General features: G+C 35.8%; 1 protein-coding gene across 2 annotated transcripts in view; it reads left to right on the top strand.

Annotated features, from left to right (window-relative positions):
• The window catches only part of LOC124299193 (dipeptidase 1), a 135,641-nt gene that overhangs the window by 52,137 nt on the left and 63,039 nt on the right, over positions 1 to 20,465 (top strand). For both annotated transcript variants that reach the window (XM_046752201.1, XM_046752209.1), the window contains 2 exons: positions 2,318 to 2,468; positions 10,220 to 10,289. In XM_046752201.1, the coding sequence (XP_046608157.1) occupies positions 2,318 to 2,468; positions 10,220 to 10,289 (221 nt within the window). The remainder of the gene's footprint in view (positions 1 to 2,317; positions 2,469 to 10,219; positions 10,290 to 20,465) is intronic.

Below are 20,465 nucleotides of genomic sequence, written 5' to 3'. Positions count from 1 at the left end.
AATATTGTTCATTATTTATACCCCTACGAAAATCTCAATATGAGCGACCGAAACATGTCTTGGTTGCTGATTTTCAGAGAGTTATTGATTTTACTTCACCATCGAACGGGTTGAAAATCATGATTTCGTAAATGAAACAAAAGAGAATCACAATAGTGAAAATGAATATTTTTATTAAAAACATAATCCTTGTTCAAAATTATGACAAAATCATAATCAACTTTGGACAGTTTTTTTTTTTTTTTTAAACCAAGTCTAAACCAACTCTACCTCTAGGTCTAAAAAATTTGATGTCACTGGTCTGCAAAAAAAAAAAAAACTTTTGATTCTCTTTATTATTATTGTATATAATTACAATAAATTTGATGCTCTTGTATCGAAATATAGTAATAAAAAATATGTACGACGTATACTTTTTACGCAATGTTTTTTGCAATAAAATGCTATATTTGCTCACAAATTATAATAAAACACTTATGATAGTAACGATATTTATGAAGAAAAGTTTAAACATTAAAATCGTCAGAAAATATATCTACTAGTATAATTCTAGTTATTACGTAGTTTTCTTTCTTTTCACGAAGTTACAACCAGAACATTTCAGAGGTGTGAAAACAGCGTTAAGACGATATCTTTCTTTCTATTTCTATCATGGTTTTGTATGCACTTACATACAGACACTATTTAAATAGGTGAAAGCAGTGTAAATGCAAAAACAAAACACAACGATTTCTGCATTTCGTACAATAAATAAATCATATAACGTAATTTATACGTCACAGCAAAAAATGGAAAACATATATAGATTCGGCAAATTAAAACCTTTATATCTGTAATATTTCATTTGAAGGAGGATTTTGTTGCAGACCTGTGTACTTGACGCCGGATTTTTCGAAATTGTTTCAGATTTTTAAATTATATAGACGAATACGTATGTTCGAAGAAATGTCGATAATTAAAAACGATTTAAAAAAAATGCGTAAAAATCGAGTGATTTAGAGAGTCGGAAAAATCATATGAAATTACTATCTCGATACAAGACATACATCCAAGGTTCAGGATGTGATCGAATTCCTATAAAATGTCCCAGAGAATAACCATACGGAAAAATTCCTCTACACCAGTATGTTATATTTACCAAATAACTACAATACTTAACTGAACAGATGAATGTGTTAGATTCCTGACAGCGAAATTATTAATGAATTAATGCGTTGGCGAATGGTGAAACATTATTTTATCCGTGACGTTTTAATCGGCCCACCGTCTGCGGACTACTAAAAGAGGAAAATAATCTCCTGTGCATAACAATAATATACAGAGTATATTGCTAACGACAGAATGTTTCGTCGTCTGCCATAGTTTAATACGCACGTGCTACAATCCGAGCGCAATTGTTTCCCAGGGCGACCAACCGTCATGAATTCAGACTACAGTTCCTTGTGATGCATGTTAACTCAAAGATTTTGACATCCGTCGGTGTTGAACACACCTGTCAGTGACAACTGTCAAAATTTTTTAGGTTACGTTCATGACGGTTGGTAACCCTGGCGAATAACTGTTATTGAATTGCAGCGCATGCGCATTAAACCATAGCGGACAACGGATCATTCTGGCGTTAGCAATTCACTCTGTATAAAATGAAAATGAAATGAACGTAGGAATGAACTTGCTTCCTCTTTTATCAGTCCAAATTTTCACTTAGAAAAAACAGTAGTTTATTACGAAGCATGGGTTATATGTAACGCATTTGTTAAATTCGTGAAGCAGATTGCTTATCATAAAACCCTCGTTTTTATCGGGGATGAAAAGCATCAAGCCTGCGGTTTTTCATCAGTGAAATATAATAACGAAATCGAAATAGAATGAAATTCGTACCAATTGGGACATTCTAGCACATAATTATTTTTTGTAACGAATAACATTTAAATTACAAATTACAAATGTCGATTGGTTTTTAATTTGTAACAGATTCGAAAAAGTGTCAATTGCTTGTCTAATCTGTAATTGATTCGGAAAAAAGTGTCAATAACAATTGTAAGTTGTGATCGATGCGGAAAAAGATATCTCTCAGCCATATTGGATAAGACGGTCCGGTATGAAGTTTGCGTTGATAGAGTTGCACATCGATGGATCGATATGCGGTCGACGCGCCATCTATCGACCCTGAGAGTTTTGACGACCCGCGTAGTTCAAAACTGTACTCAGGCTGTTCGCATTTATGTCAGTATATTTAACAAAAATTCATGCACGAAGTAGATGTAAGAATCCTTGAACTGAAATCAAGGTATATCATGGATTCGTTAATGTTTTTCAGGTATAGAAATCGCACACAAGGAAGGTCGACTGGCTAGTTTGATCGGGGTCGAAGGTGGTCACGCCGTGGGAAACAGCCTGGCCGTTCTTAGGATGCTATACGAGTTGGGCGCGCGATATCTCACCCTTACACACACCTGCAATACGCCTTGGTGAGTGCCTAATCCCGCCATTCAGGCAAGATAATTAAAACCACGGACCACCTATAGAAACTACGTCCGTTCATTTATATACGGTTCGCCTGGGGTTAAATTGATATCGATTGAATCAGGAGGGCTCCCTGGTATCGATATGCCAACCTCATAGTTTATCTTTCATGACAAACGTGACCTTATAGCCACGGCACAATCCTGATTATTTCACTAACTTAAATTGTCAATTTATCACTCGTGAAGGCACGCTAGCGAGCAGTTACAGCGAAATTCAGCCGCTATACTAGATTTTAGACAGCAAATTAACGAAAAGCATCAAAACTTGCAAAACTTCTCCTCCGTTATGACTTTCTTATGCAAGCACTTTATACAAGATACGACAGTTAGTCGTTTGCTTTTCAAAAACGTTTTACTTCTGATTATTACTCAAATTATGGCTACGATAAGCTTCGGGGAGAACCGCAGTTCACTTTTTGACGTAAAATTTTTTCTACGAAAGAACAATTAAAAATTTCACGAATGTTGAAAATCTTTCCGACTTTCACAAGTCAGCTGATTTTATTTTCAAAATACACAACGCTCAGGAATACGTAAAAATTGGCCAACCGGAAAGTCATTTTAAAGGTCATTCAAATATCACGTCACCCTCTCAGGGATGGAAGGGGTTAGTTTCTCTATGGCGACCTGTGACATGGTGGCTCTTTTTTGTGCGTATTTGTTTGTTTTACGATAAACCATTTGACATCATATGTCATATTATTAACAATTTTTGAATTGTACCAAAGAAGGGAGAGGTGCGATAACAAAGTAGATCACATCACGTCGAGAGGGGGATGAAAAACTGCGCAACGATTTGGGATGAGGGTAGGGGTTGCAAATGGCCGGAAACAACGTGACGTAATATTTGAATGGCCCCTTTTCACTTAGCAGTTGATTATACTAATTAAGTTCTCGTAATGGGAGGACATACCACCGATCACTGCGATAAATCTCGAGGTGTCTGAAGCTGCTCGCATGTCGTTGGGAACCAGACGTCAACGTCTTGCATTAATCGTAAGCCGTGCCTCGTCATATCTATTTTTCTAGACAAGGTCGCAATGATTCCGTGGAGTGCAAGGGTGTAATTCAATTGCCAAATCGCGAAAACCGATTGATCAATAAAGCCATTCGACGAATACCTTCGATCTTACGTCAGGAGAGGGACGGGGACAACGTGACGTTACCATAAAGCAGGGGGTGGAATGTGCAGAAGAACGTAACATTTCGTTTTTTGCTTGTAGATCCGAAATTGTCCGCAGGCCATTATCAATTTCCTTCTTTTAGTTGTACCATTTTTCATTATTTTGTAACAAATGGTTGATTTGAATAATATTTGAATTTTCGGGAGGTACCGGAAAAATATCAAACACATGATATTGTGAGAACATTATATAAGGCGATAATGAAGAATTGTTGCGTATTATTTTATCAGGCCAAATATATTTTTCTAAACATTTTTTTCTGCTTCTGCAGCCTGACATTGTGAAGATGTATATATTAGAATTAGCTTCTCTAAAACCATTTAAGAAATTGAATGATCGTGAAAGAAATTTAATAACTTGGTGAAGATTGTTACGGCGATCTTCTAAATAAAGATCAAATTGTATTAAAAGTAATAAAATTAAAAACGAGAGGCCGTATACTTTGTTTATATCGATTAATATGTAACGTGATATAACTGAGGTGAAATTTTCTGTACTTTCGAGAAACTTTTCCCATGGGGGGAAAAAATAAAACCAAGTACAACCTGGAAAATTCTTCTGAGTTCATTAAAGTCACATACATTTCAGTTAATGCTGCCTTGGTCGACGAGCCACAATTTTTCATCGCATGGTTCACTTGAATAGTGAAACACGTTTTGAAATTTTTATTTTATCTAAACATGTGCATTTTAGTCAGGTAAAATTAGGAGAGTTTATTGCAGAAGCTGTCGCCTGATATATTAAATGGTTACTAATGTACATTTCATCCAGATAATATTCCAGAAATTCACATGAAGCATTTTTAAAAACTAGAATAGTTAAAAAAAAAATACTTGAAAACAAATATTACATTATACAAAAATTTATTTTATTCGAAACGTTTGATGGATGAAAGAAAGTCATTCATCAATCCCTTCAGACAGTCGTAATTTCATCACAGAATCTTTTACAGTGGAAAGTATTAATCCAATCATCAGAAGTCAGGATGGTTATTCACATTCATTAAGAGATCGGACGTCGCGTCGCGTCGGTAAAGAAAAAAAATTTCTTATTAAAATTTGTAATCTCATTTTTTTTTTTTTTTTTTTTTTTTTACCGAAGATGCTGGTGCATGAAATCGGCCACCCTTAATTGTTACGAGATCAAAGAACGTTTCGATGGGAGAAAATTTTCCGAATACTTTTGTCTCTGCAAACACAAAAGAACATAAAATAAGGCGGGCCGTAATTTATAATTGCAATCGATCGATAAACGGTGATCATTTCAATATTCTCGGCTGAAGTCCGTTCTGTTATTAGCAATTTCTCATTACATTTTTTATGATGCGTAAAATCGCCGGGGAAAATTTTCGCAGGTATACTTGACGCTCGTTAGAATTCTACAGGCACCTTTGATAAAATACCAAACGGTGAGGGGTGAGAAATTAAACCTGAATTCAATTAATAATAAAATTGTTATATACTTTGGCGTTAGAAATTCAAGAGAAGGAGAAGGAGGGGGAGGAGGAGGAGGAGGAGAAAGAAGAGAATCTCACCGAGTGCGGTAAAATGAGAAACGAAAAGCGAAAGAGTGATTAATATAACGCTGTTGAAATTCTCGTGTAGCTAGAAATCTATGCCAGTCATGCAAATTTCACAAGAATAAAGCAAAAACCTGCAAGAATTCACCTTAACTCATAAAAGTTCTCTCAACTCAATTTTACTTAATTCATATTTAATTTTCATTTCCACGACTATGGGCGTGCAATAATCCGTAAAATATAACGAACTTTTTCCTCGGGTTCTTAACGTTTTCCGTTGAACTTTTGGAAATGTTTATCACTCTGCAGGATTCATTTTATAAATTGTGGTTTAAGAAAACGCGACACTCGGAACATTCTATTTCGAATATCCGCTGTGTATGTCGGAATGTCGAGGTAAAGAATATTGCTAAATATAATCAACGCAATGATTTATGTTTGTTGATGATTATTTTTAGATGTTTCCGAATTTATCAGAACTTTGCAACTAGGCGTATCCAATAAAAGTGTCGTAGATGTTAAAAAAAAAAAAAAACATCACGGCATCGATTACTGTCTGTAATTCAAAAGAAATGTCATCAGATTATTCGTAACAATTTTATAATTTTTAAACCAGCTACATGGTCTAACTTTTTTTCAATCAGTGGAAAATAAAGTCTGAAATTTTCTGCTTATCTGTCCCACGTCATCAGAGTGCTTGATGACTTCGGAACCTTTCGATCAGTTTTGAACACGATTTTGTTACAACAATGATTTGTTTTGATGCACGAGTAAATAGCGAGGTTGAAAGAAAATATATTCGAGGTCCTGTACCTATGATTGTATGCATACACTGGGAGAAATTTTTAGTTACGGTTACCGCTCAGTCCTCAGCTATTTTCATTTTTTACCACAATCGAAAAATATAGTTCTAGGTACAAAATGAAAATTAGTTTTGTAGCTGATACCAGAAAGTCTAGTATCTCTCACTATTCTTTCTCATTACGATCAATGTTACTATATTTTCTTGTAACTTTTGCGAAAATTTAATGCTTATGCCACAATAAATTGACGTTAAAGCCTTATTTAACTAAAAAAGTACAGTAAATCGAACAACTGATTTCGCGTGCAATTGCCAAAAAAGGATCGACAATAGCGTAAAATAGTTACGTGTACCTCGTTTTTCGTAATTCCAACAATATTCAAACAATTTTTTCTTAACGATACCTGTTTTACTGAATTTTTCTAGCTACTATAACAAATGAAATTTTTCTCTGTGTAAAATACCATTGCGATTTCCGAAATTCAAATTTCACAAATAATTCGCAGTTAAACTAGTCATAAGTTTTCTCCAATCGTATAAAAATAATTCCTGCATGAACCGTTGGGAATTTCACATAAATAATAAAACGGTGAAGTCTGAAAAAAGGTGAAACCCTTTCGGATCGAATTCCGGATTTTGGGCTGGTATCTTCGTGCAGCCATTTTCATCGATCTGTGGTAAGCCGTTGTACCGGATCATTCTTGAGGCGAGGCGTGGCTGCCGAGCTAAGGCTGGGGATTCCACGTTTACAAGAGCGAAGAATTGTTCTTTAAGATGCGAGATCGGAGGTTGAGCCCCGGTATCAGCGCACGAAGGCGCACGAGAAAGAACATCTTCAGTGGTGCCGGGGAGGCACCGAAAATGGATTGCTCAAAGAAAAACACAATTCCAAACCAGATCCACGTGACTGAGGATTAGCGAATGCACGCATAGATGTGATGTTCACAATTCGTGAGGTGGAAAGTCTGAAACTTAGATTTTCAATTTCGAACATTTACAGTATGAATTGTTCATTTCGCCAATTCCTGAACATACTTGTACCTTACAAAAGGCCTTCAAAGTTGAGTTGAAGTAAAAGTCTAGAGATCGTTTTCATAACTGCAACGCCATTTTGCATTAAACGATAATATTTTTTTTCACAGAAGACTTCCGGGTATGAAACGTGTGATTTTTGTGTGAATAAATGGAATCAAATAACACGTTTTGTTATTCATTTTGATTCATTTTTTTGGCGTGGGAATTATATAGCACGCAAGTTCGACGGGGGAATCCAAAAATTGTTTTGCATATTCACTTTTTCTTTCAGTACACCCGGCTACCCAACACTCAAAATTCAAACAGCGACATGACATCAAAAAAATGTTACTTTCCTTCAGATTTTTCTTCCGTACACGAAAAGTACGACTGTGGACTAAATATGGGACAAAAAACGATCAAATTTAACAGTACCGTCTAAATTTCAATCGGAAATTAGATGGCTAAAAACTAGTACAGAATAAAGCGCTGAAATATTATCAATTAAAAAGTAGCAGCCCAGTTCAGTAATTTATTGTTAGTTGCTGTAAGATGATCCCTTGTGGTTTGCATTATTGCGAAAGTGTGTCTGATTCACGTGTATCTCGGATACAATTTGGATGATTGTGTATCTGTACATGCAGAATTAACCAGCCGGTGTGTTGTGGATTGTACGTAGACGCGAATCTCTAAGGTATACGATATACGTACGTGTACCAAAGATATATGCATATACTTTTACGGATAATAAAACTTTTGATAGCTTTTTTAGCTTCGCTCGCCGCATCCCGTTGAACTCGAAGTAACTCAAAAACTGCACCAATGTGAAATATATACGAGCACATATTCATTCGGATCTCCGAGAGGCGTGAGAAAATAAGAAATATAAGCTAGCTTGAGATTACTCGAGAACAAATTTGAGGATCACCTGTACTAAAGGCGCGGATACGACTTTTTGTGGGAATTTGGACTATACGTACAATGTAATGTCGAAGAAAGAATAAAGTGATGTCTGAACATACTTGTACGTGAATGTATGGTTTCGGGGCGGGGTTGAAATTCCGAATTTGAAAAGATCCGAGACCGCCAAATTCCGAATTTTTTTGTGGCAAAACTCAAAAGAAAGAAATCGAACTTTGATGCAAGATCAAAGTTTCGAATGATGGAAGATTTTCAGTTCTGTAAATTTCCGGTTTCGTGAAACTTTACCATTTTGATCTTTCTTTGCGTTGGATTTTCGATATTTTTACCTTCGGAATCCCTAATTTTTCACACCCACTCGTTGAGCAAACTTCACTGTGCGAGTGGATTTTACTTTTTGGAATTTTACTCTCGCGAAACTTTACTTTTTGGAACTTTGCTCTATCGTAACTTGAATTTTCGGAACTTTGAGCCGTCGGGTTTCCGACCACTCGAAACTTTGTTGTTTCGTCAAAGTTTGATTTCTTTACATCAAGTATCGCGACTAAATTCGGAATTAGGTGGTTTCGGAACTTCAACTCCGCCCCGTTTTTCTTTTTCGTTTTAAATTGTCGCTAAATAATGAAATTCTTCACGGATAATTCAACGAAAAAATACGCATATGTATGTTTGAAAATTTGTAAATCCTTTGGAAAAAATATTTTACCCTTGGGAGTGAAAAGAAATCAATGGTGTCGAGGAAAAGTTCGATTCGAGTTCCAATTGAATAATTCAGCAATATAAACGTTGGAAGATGTGAGATGATGGTTTATGGAGAGTCTGTAGGGATGTAAGAAGTGATAAAACTAGTTTCTGAAAGCGAAATATTCATACGGAATTCAGTTTCTTCAAGCTCTGTCGCGTTCCAATATTGTTTCTAGCCCCGAAGGAAACATTCTTCGAATCCAAACGTTACTCAGTGATCCTGCTGCAAAAAATGTTCATAGGTACTATACGTATGTATACATATATGTATATATATATTCACACGGAGAACTTCTGCATGTATTAGTACAAAGTGGACTTTCTGGTAACAGCTACAAGACTCATTTTCGTTTTGACTATCTGAAAAGGCAGTATTGATTGCATTTACGATATTGTTTAAGTCGCTTTTGAGCCAAAGAAATAAAAGAAAATCTCTGTTCCATAAAAAAAACTCACGTTCGTTTTTCTTTAAACTCTTACCTTTTTCTTGAGCTATGCAGAATTTGTAGTAAGATTTTTGTTTCGATCAATAGCTACAACGATTCGAGAGTAAACAAATCAATCAAAGTGCTTGATCAAAAAATAGCTGTGACCTCCTTAAAAATTTACAAAATTATAAGATAATTCCTTAAATTAACGGGTCGTTAGAAAAATCTGACAAAATTCACGTCCAATTTTCCTGACTAGTATTATGATTCATGTTGTGAAAAGAATTGAATATTTGGGAAAAAGAAAGAGAGTTATCGAAACAATTGTTATTAATATTCATTGAACCAAATCTGTCCAAAAAAATGTACTGTTGATTTAAATAAATATGTTTTTAATCGATTTCTTCTAACCAACTTTTTGTTCAATCCGATGACTGTTATTCGAAATGAAAAAAAAACTCCCTTCGCCATCTTTAATTACCATATTTGGCGAAGCCAAAAAATTTTTCTTTGTCTCTATAAAATGCGAATTAATAAGACATATCTGAACGTGTCAATTGGCAACGGCTTCTGTAATAACAAAATTTTTTCCCCATCGTACAAACACAACTTATTGTCAGGTATACATATTATACGACAAATTGAGAAGAAAAATAAGTCCCCAGATTCCCGTTACGGAAAAACACGTCAACTTGGGGATGAATTCGTATCCCCAACTCATTGATAATGCTAAATTCTCATCAGAAAAAAATTCAGACTACGAATCCACCCCCTAGTTGAGGGTTCTGAGAGTTTTTTCCCCCACGGTTATTAAGTAAAAAATCAAAATATTGATTGAAACCATCATTTCATTTCAATCACCGATGATGTCAGTCAAAATGCTTTTCGAGCATATTTCACCAGTACAATTTCGACCCAAATATTTTCAAATTTCGAAGAACTTATCCGTGGCTACAGTTGTATAATCATTTTTATCATACCCTCCATGAGATACTGCGAAATGTGCCATGATGATGAAATAATAATGATATTATGTAACATAATATTGACACTATAAAGTTATTGACATGTTGGTTCGGTAGGGCAGACTGCAGTACGGTGGATGAACCCGGTCAAGTACCTCACATCGGCGGTCTCTCCAATTTTGGAAAGGTAAGTACCAAAATATCCCCAGAATTGTATTACATCGGTATATAAGATGCGTGAATGTTTATTTCTCACTTTGAAATTACTTCGGTATTATCGTGAAGAAACTTGACAAGTAGAGTTGGCAATTTCGTTGAAAATTCCCAAAGCCGTGTATTCCGTAAGGATTTCTCGACGGTAACACGTGTGTGGAATCATGAAAACTCAATTACAAAATTCAGATCCTGAATAAATCGTGATTCGCCCATCCGCTTCGGCGTGTTACTTTTTACCCATTATTAAAAAATATTTTTCTGTCATTTCTTTCCCTCTCTTCATCCTATCCTTTTTTACCGTTTGATGGCGCGCTTATCGATCGATGCCAATCCCCCTGATCTTCTTTTACAAAAACCTGCTAATGAGCCTGATATGTTTTCGCTCAAGTATCGTGTGATTACACAAGCTTAAAGTTGCTTCGCGTATCGACTAAAGCGGCAAAAATTAATATTCAATCGCCGAGTAGCTACCGCGTACAATATTTCGGTGCAATATTTTTTTTTTAAATCAACGGAAATACAGAGGGCTGTTTTAGGGTCAAAAGTTAATTATTTATAATCTGAAAAGGTAAAAATTCCTTTATTGGAGATAATTGAGGTAGTATTAGAACAAGGGTATCACAGGAACAGGAACAAGGGTAATATTTACGATACAATTATCGCCCGTTTTGAATATATAATCCATTCGTCGTGCAGGATTAAAAATTTTTATTTTAGGTTCAAAGTTAGTTTATAGTATTATTTCGATCCACTTTTGGCGATATCTATTACGTGACATCGAAAGTTATGGCCACCATTAGTACAAAGGTGAAAGGTCCTTTTGATCTACGTAAACGTCAAAATTTCAGAAATACAGATTATCAAGTATCGTGGGAAACTTGTTCAGAGTCAAAGTATAGTAATGAATAGACTGGTTGAAGATATTAAAAGTTACGTTTATTGTTCTTATAGAATTCAATAAGATTTCTTCATCATTCACCCCACACAGATGAAAGAAATGTTTGTCTGGAGTCTTTCTAGAGCCATCCTGCTCTCACATTTCACTTGTTGTTTAAAGTTTTTCGTTGCAAGGCATCGTAAATTTTCTATCAGCATGCCATTCGACCGAAATAATAAATAAATAAGTGATTAAAATATGAGGAATCGTCGGCTGATAATAGTTATTTAATATAAAGTTGAAAAAAAAAAAGAAAAAAAAACACTCTTAATAGAAGGATATTTTTTATCTAGGATTCAAATGTTTTACAAAAGAAAAAGAAATATATTATATGCTTGAATTTTTTTCAATATCTCCGTCTTCGTGTTTACCTACGCTTTTATGTCTACACAAGTGCATAGCGACGATAAAACGACGGGACAACATAAAATACAAACGGGGAGGGAAAAAAGAAAAAAAAAAAAAGGAGCAGTTCGCAGAATGGCTGACTGAATCGATATTCATCTCCCGTAGAGTGACACCGAAACCCGTATGCCGCAAAATATAGAAAGTGAAGAAAAAGGGAGAAACAGGACGAAAAGTCTTGTGCAAATACAAGCGCGCTGTTCACTCTTCCGCCTGCAAGACCCGCACAATTCTCGACTCTCTGCAAATGATTCACAGGTCCCCTTTTTCCCGATTCTGTCACGCAAGAGGTTGCAAAAACGGCATCGCCCAACCTCCCACCCTACCACCCTCGGTACCTCGAATCCATCCGAGCTGTTCCACCGCGTAGAGTTTCGTGATTTTCGAGAGAATTTTATCCGGCATCCGCTAGATTCTGCAGCATCACCCAGGAACGACTGACCGATCTGATTCTCATTTGTGCGATAATCAATATATGCGGGTGGAACCTTTTTTACTCCGCTAAACCGTTTTTACTTTATTGATGGCGATTTGCGGAGTAGAGAAACTTCAATCGTGATTTCGAATGTTTTGCGCCTTCGATTTTAAACTTTTTCGCTAAACTAATCATTAGCCCTTTGAGTCACGCATTATTGTGCTGAGTCGACTCTTATAACAAGATCCGTGGTATCCTGTGGTTTTTGGAGTCGTTAATTACGAATCTGAAATTGGATTACAAAAATTCAAAATCGCGGACTCAATACGACGGACACGAGTTTCAAATTTCATTGGATATCGTAAAAAAAAAATCAGTAAAGGGATTTTCGGGGTCGCTGATTGGATTCGCCCTACTGAATTTTCACAATCTACTCTCAGATTCGTAATCAGCGAACCCAGAAAACTCTGAATAGAGGTTTTTCTCCAGATTCGATCGGAATTGAAATTTTCGTCTGCCATATTCGATGCACCATTTTGAATTTTTTTAAATCCAATTAATGATTCGTAACTGGCTACTCCAGAAATTTGTACTTTATTTAAAACATGTATATGTGCAAACGGGTATCTTTCTACGAAATGAATTGTTCCTTCAATTTTTACGATTTTTTTTCAATCAATTTGCTTCTATCAGTAACAATTGATATTATATCGCAATACTTGATCTCGAGTATTGAAAACCTATTGGTATACTGTCAGAAATAGCAAAAAACCGCAAAGAAATATATATAGACTTTATATATGTATAAACTTTCTAAATTCACAAAAAAAAAAAAAAAATACATATAAAATAATTGTTAAGAATAATTACTGCTACGACTCAAAGGGTTAAGATGAAAGGAAAGCTTTTGCCTTAACGTGGGTGGAAACTGAGTTAAAATTACGAAGATTGAATATCGAAATGTAAATGAAAATCAAGCTTTGGTAACCATAGCATTTAAATACGTCGTAAGTGGCTGCGAGTTGCGGAAGATTGCGTAATTTTGAAAGAGGAACGCGTAGGAGGTACAGCTGAAAAATTTCGATGCTAATTAGCGGACGGAAATAACGGATGAAAAGGATTTTCTTAGGCAAAACGTGGGAGGATATATGAGGTATGAGAAAGTCTGCGTCGAATTGCGTAAATCCCTTCAATTTGGCTGCCGTGAATGGATATGCCGGAGGGCAGGAAAATTAGTGAGACTGAATAAAAAATCTATAACCTTAGAAATCTAGAAAGGATCTGCATGCAGGTACCTGAACATCAAATGATTGCCTGTGTCCTGTAAAAGTTGCAAATTTTTTCAAACTCGATATTACACATAGATTCGCAACAAAGGTTGGTTATTATCTGATAAATAGCTGTATCAGTCTTCACGGTTACAAAAAATAGAAGAAAAAAAAAAAAAAATAATAAATTTGATCATGCCACCCAAATCTGACCACTTGTAGAACTTGACCATGAAGGTACAAGGGCGTATGTTCTTTTTTTTTTTTTTTTTTGTCAGTCGACGAAGAAGCCTTTGAAACGAACGAAAAAAACGTCTACAAGAAAAAATGAAAAATAATCAGAGCAAAAGGTCCGGTAAGGCAAAAGAATCGAAGATATGCCTTTGGCTGTTAAAAAAAAATGGATAAATTGATGCGAAAATGGTTACGCTATGAAAAACATTCAATTCTTGAAGAATATTAAATATTTTTATATTTTTATCGGATACACCCGGCTGGCATTAGTCCGCATGATTTTTCCCAACAAGTTAATTTTAGAAAGGCGTAGCCTGTGAAAGTACAGCTATCAAATAATCCAGCAGTAAAAAAAAGGTCATTAAAAAAAAAAAAAAAAAAAAAAACACACTTTGGTTCTTCAAATTAAGGGTTTACAATACACATCAACTAGGGTTCCTGTAACGCACGTAAAGAACTCGCAAAGCGTCGGAGCTTTATTGCCGGATGTGATTCATTTACTCACGGGATTTCCCACCGAAAGAAATGCATAAAAATGATTGCTTCGTAAGCTACGCAGATATTGCGATCAGTGATCGAAAATAACGATTAGGCAGCTTTGATACAACTATTCTTCGCATCGAAAAACCTCTATCGCTAACGAGAGTGGTCATAAGTATAGGAAATGGTCCGTCGCCGGTCTAACAGACGTAGGCATTTATCAAAAGCTTCGCGTCGTTATCTCCAAGTCGTTTTTACGATAATTTGTTACGGTATTTTCCCAATATCAAAAAAGAAGAGAACCATTTCTACAGGAATCGTTCCTGCACCGTGAGTTTCTACAGAAGAATCATTTGAACAAGTTCGGAATTATTCATCCGGAATTTGCATTAATTCAATTGATTTGTTGCGTGTTAAAAGTTGGAATAAATTAAGTCCTATAATGATTACGAAAATTGGGTTATGGTTTAGTTTGGTAAAGTTTACTAAACCAATGGTCAACCATAAATAAACAACACAATGACAGTAGATTCGGTTGTACGACAATGAAAATTGTCGGTTCTTACAATATTTAGATTTAACTACTCAAGGATAAACAGTGGGATGAATGCATACCGAAGCAATCGCATATAAAACGAATCAAACATGCGGAGAATTACGACTATAAAAGAATTGCAACGTGTCTCGATCGCGGTAGTTTCAAATTACGAAAGGCAACGTCTCTCAGATTATTACGGTTGCGCATTCGTTGAAATTACAGGGCTCTGATGAACCGCTGGTTGTGATAAAGGTACCAGTACCAACGTTATGAGAAAATTCCATTGCGCTACCGGAGTTCGTAAAATCCATAACTCTTTTTAAGGCCTATAAGCACCATTATTGAAATACCGATACACCGAATGAGCAATATTAATCAAGTTGAGAAATTTGAAATCGATTAAACAGAATTGATGGCCTTACGGAACGTAATTATTATATCAGGTTTGAAATAACTGCAGTAATCAGAAGGAGTGATTAATAAAAATTCTCGTCACGTCACAGACGACTTGGACAAATGATATTCAATCTAAAGTATTCTCTGACAGTAAATAATGAGTTCAGTCGACCAATGTTTAAAATCATATCGTTCAAGATCCGATAAAAATTGGTGGGAAAATTCGATACCGAGGGGATATTTATGTGGCGCAACGGACGTATGTTGAATTGAATATAACTTTTTTTTTAAAACAACATACCGTAACAGGTTGCTACAATCAGCCACGGACCATATAGCTGATCCTCGTATTGTAAATCGCTGTATTGTGGTTTGAACCCACGGACTATAACGTTGTTCACATTTATCAGGGACAGGCCGATGTTTACAGAAATAAACTCTGTGGCATTGTTTCGAAAAGTATTTCAACTTTCCCATTTCAATCAGGGGTAATTCAATCAAAGTGATTCCATGCCGTAGTGTACTCTTTGATCGCGATACATTTAATATAACAACGGTATCCTGAGTAACGAGATGAAAATTCCTCGGAATCCTGTATCAATCCACGTGGATCTCAGAGGAAAAGTTAGTGAACGAGATCGATTTGTGACCAATGAATATTCCTTCTTAAAAATTAATCTTCAACTCCATTATTGTACGTATTGCATGTTCCTTGCTAACCGAGGGAACGACTGTCCGTGACATTTTTTATCTTTATTTTTCGCAAAAATCTGACCGATGAAAAGCTTCAAAAATAAATTCCAATCTTCTTTAATCACCCATTTTCAGTGCACGAGTTTTCACACCTGTCTCAAAATCTTCACGGCTTATTTTCAGAAACCAGGAATATACATTTTTTTTTTGTCGTCCTTTCAGGAAATTTTTAGACAAACGACGGTGTGGCAGTGTTTTTTTTTTTTTTTTTTCAATTTCCTTTACTTTTTGACTCATGACTTGCGTGTGCTGCAGCCTGAAATCTGTTCATGTAACACGCGTAGAATCTTGAAAGCTAGATATAATCAACTTTAAAAGACAGTTCTATTATTTTACTCCGTAAGAATCTATTGGTCTTACAATTCGAGCCAAAAGTTTTGGAATGGAAAAAACCCTTTTGAAAAATCTCCATCAATCTTCCTTGAGCCAATGACGGTGATCACGAATGAAAAAACTCCCCTGAAAATGATTTTGAACAAATTCGAATAACACCAAGTTTGTATATTTGGAATGTTCGATGCTAAAAAAACCCTGAAACTTTTTATCCGATGCCAATATCTTCGGAGCTACGTTGTTCGCTACATAAAAAATGCTGAAACCTATGAAATTATCAATTATAATCGACTTCTGAAAAGGCATCAGAGCATAATTAGAATTTTGATCGGTCAGCCATTTTCAGAGTATCGTAACGCCAGCCATCACCCGCAATTTTTTAATGCTTGCCAAAAACTGTAAGTCTGTTGTTGTCAGATAATTTTTAACAGAACGTACTTCGAACTATGATTATGCTGGTGAATGAAATTTTGTCATTCGGTTAATGAAAGCAAAGTTCTGTCAGCGTGAATATAGTTTTAAGGAGATGAGGCATCATTGCAGTGAAAGAGAAGAAAAAAAAAAAATCAAGACGGCAAGGAAAAATTTCATGATGATGGATTCGGTAAGTGAAACCCCTTGTTACACGGGCTTGGAGTCCTGATATTGCGCGTATATTTTTTCTGTTGGCAATTAAATGGATCTTAAAGAATAATATGGGGGCAGTCAAAATTTTTACAGCGAGAAAAGAACGGCGGTAGCGGTTGCGCAAATGTCTTCCAGCCGGGAAATAAAACATGACCACCGACACCATAAAACGTGAGGGAGAAGCAAGAAGTGAGGAGAGAAAAATAAAACAGGAACGCAGGAAAAGAGAAAGATAAAGGCGGAAACCTGAGTTTTCTCTTATGGAAAAAAGCGAAATGTTTTACGCTTTACAAACTGATCGTTGCAGGAACTTTTTGTTCACATCCGACCATCCGAAGCTTTCTCGGAATTGTGCGACGTTAATAACGACACCAGCTTACGATTATACTGTGAAAATACGTTCTCATTCACGAAAGATTCACTTATCCTGCTGGCCATTGTTTATTCTCTTCTTTGGAGTCTGCCATCTTTTATCCGCAAATCGTACCGTCATAAATTTATGTCGCAGTGATTTTCATCGCAATTTCCAGTTCACGGATAAATGAATTTCATCTTGTCTTTGAGAACAACATTTCCATACGCAAGTTTGAAATTCAACATCATCCAGTTCTTGTCCTGACCGAATTACATCTGTCGTTCCCAAGTTGAAGAGCAGATAATTCAAGTTGGAGAAGCGAAACATTCGAGTCTGTGAGAAAAACTCCGTATTCTTCTGATAGAGGGGGTGTAAAAAAAAACAAGAAGAAAATTACCGCTGATTGCTAAAAGCCTCTAGCTTCGGAAAAAGCCTGGGTGTAGGATTCCTTTCGATATTCTTTGGCTGAGTTCCTTCATCTTTCTGTGCGCTTGCTTAGATTCAAAGGATGACGATGCGTGCCACGTAATCGAGGTATTTATCACGATGATATCGTCGAGACCCGAGCGAATAGGGGGAGTGATATGAAGAGAGTGCGAGAAGAATACGTCGAAATAACTTATAATTCTAAAGAAAGAATGTTGTTTGAAACAACTTATTGCAACTACGAAATTGAGCTTCGGATAAAGAAAGGAAATGAGGGGGGATTTTTTTGTGTCTTCGTAAGTGAATAAGTATCTCGGATTTCGATCAATTTCTTAATTGCAAGTTTCTCAGAGGTTCGTTTTAATGAAATGCACGAACTGATTGCATCCGTTCGATCCGCAGATGCCCAGAAACAACTTTATTTCAAACGAATTTTTCCTGAGTTTATTCGATTAAACGGGTCAAAATTCGACAAAAAAAAAAAATAGCTTGCTGAGTGCAAATAAATAATATCCATTAGGCAACCCGCAAAATGGGTCCGTTCAATTTTCGGGTACCTAAAAACAGATATCTTGTAATCGATTGTTCATCTTACGATATCAACGAATATTATATTTAACCATATTAACGATCGGTTGTTGTATCCTCTAATTAGATTTGAATATAGTTCGGACGATTTTACGAAAATTGAGAGAATCAGCTCACTTCAGCTTGTCGATCTTTGATATACGATTTCAATTATCAGGGTCTATGACTGTTCACAACGAAAATTGAAACGGAGTGAAAATATTTTCATGCTCAAATCTTCTGATCTTCAGTTCTAGTAGTTACACCCAAAGTTATTCATTATGGTCTGATATTTCAAAATATCGATGCGATTCCGGTAACTTTCGGAATTTTCTGATACATGTATACTAGGGTGTTGCAAAAAAAAATAATTTAAGATTTTCCACTGTAGCATCCTTCAAAAAGTTTGTTCCGATTAAAAGAAAGATTCTGTGTTTAACGTTATTTTGCAGATCAGGCTCATTGGATTTATTACTTTTTTCACGTTTTTTTTTCAACTCATCAAGAAATAGGTTGTAGCACTTTAATTTTTTTACTTTTTTTGTCCTCACATTTATATTCAACCCAAAGATCACGATCCATTACGCAAAAATACATCAACCGTTAATCCTATGTTTCTAAATAAAGAGTTCATATTAAATTATAACTACTTCATAAGATTGAATTAATAATGGAAAAGCTGTCAGGTACACTTCTTAAACATCAACTGGAGACTTGATATTACAACTATGGGTCTTCTTTGTGATGTAAATTGATATCATTATTGATATAAGCTGTAAGAAAAAAAATTGTATTCACGATACTTCATAAATTGAAGAAAGTGTATAAAAGTGAAAAATCAACTCATCTTTTTACAGGAACTTTCTTTTAACCTAAACAAAGTTTTTATTTATTTTTTTTTAAACACCCTAATGTTTACCCAGATTTTAAGGATGTTCCGGGTATCTCATCAACTAGCAGCCACTGTACGTATTTAACACATATCGCATTAATATAAACCGCAAACTATCATTTATTTGTTTTTAATAAAATAATAAAATGATTACTCGTTCAATTTGCGTTTTATATCTACGATTAAATACATCGAGCCAAATTTACACGCGATCAGTAATACACGACATGTACAGGGTGCAATTTTATCCCGAGTTGAAACCGATTTAACGAGTCTTCATAGATCGGTTTCTGCTTTTCCCGTAGCAAGATATTGCACTTTGAAGTGTTAGCACTAGCGCACTCGAACGTGAACCTGGCAGGGTGTTTAAATTGGTCGCTGCTCTGCAAGTTTGTTGTAGACGTTAAAGCGCGATGTTCCACGATTTGACGATAAAAAATTGTGGCAGCTCGCTGGTCGGATTTGCGGAAAAAGCGCCGTTTCTTTTAGAACGTGAATTTCGCACGAGGTTTTTTTTTTTTTTCTCTTCCTTCTCTAACAATCAACAAGTAAAGTGTCTACATTTTTCATGTTACGTGCGTAAGAAAAGTAAGCTCTTTGATCAAAAGTAACGCGGGTCATCGATGATCTTCGATAAAAATACTCTGTGCAACAAAAGGCGATCATTCAATGACGTGTGAGTGAATACGTCTTAATACGTACAGGTATATGTATTGACACATAAGAAGATTGGTTCGGACGTCGCCGTTCGAATATAACTTTTTTGCTGGTATCCCTATGTTTGTAATACGCCCCCACAAACACAGTAATTCGTTGCACGCGTTTTTAGCCAGAGAATTGACAATCCACGCGGTTGTACCTGAAATAAAGATCGCCAGACGGAATCAAAATTCGATGCCACTGCGGTGGACTAACCGACTTTGGAGGCTGAAAATAATCCTGGAAGTGAGAGGAAATCAATCCGCATTTCACGCCCGCGTAGTTTCCACCCGCAGCCCCTTTCGTCTCACCCGAATATATATTCTATTCCTATTAGTTTCTTCATTTGTACTTTTTTCATTTAACGTAGCTTCAGGTTTGCACAAAATTCTGGTCTGACTTGGGTGATTATATGTATATTCAATGCTGGCAATGGACTGGATGTTAATTCTTATTTGTCACAACGCCAGAAGTTCACTGTAACAATGATGTGTATTTAAAGCGAAATTATATAAAATCTATTATCGCCATTTTGGTAATTCAATAATCTGTTTTTAGTTGATTGGATTCAAATAAAGTTGTTCGTACAAGCGAATTCATTTTTGTACGGTCGAGTTGAAAAGTACACCAAAACGTATCACCCTTACTTGCACTCGAAAGTTTCTGAGTACAATTACAGTTTCCACGGTGTGTTAAATTTAGAAAAAAAAATGCCCAGCTGCTCGATGAATATAAAAAATCCTGGATCTCCTAAGTAATACAGCTCTTGGCAAATTACGATTAACAGTCTTAACGCGAGGAGTATTCGCATACGTATACAGT

This window comes from Neodiprion virginianus, chromosome 1, assembly GCF_021901495.1.
Source record: "Neodiprion virginianus isolate iyNeoVirg1 chromosome 1, iyNeoVirg1.1, whole genome shotgun sequence".
Taxonomy (NCBI): Eukaryota; Metazoa; Arthropoda; class Insecta; order Hymenoptera; family Diprionidae; genus Neodiprion; species Neodiprion virginianus.
This window is presented reverse-complemented; position numbering and strand designations above follow the sequence as displayed.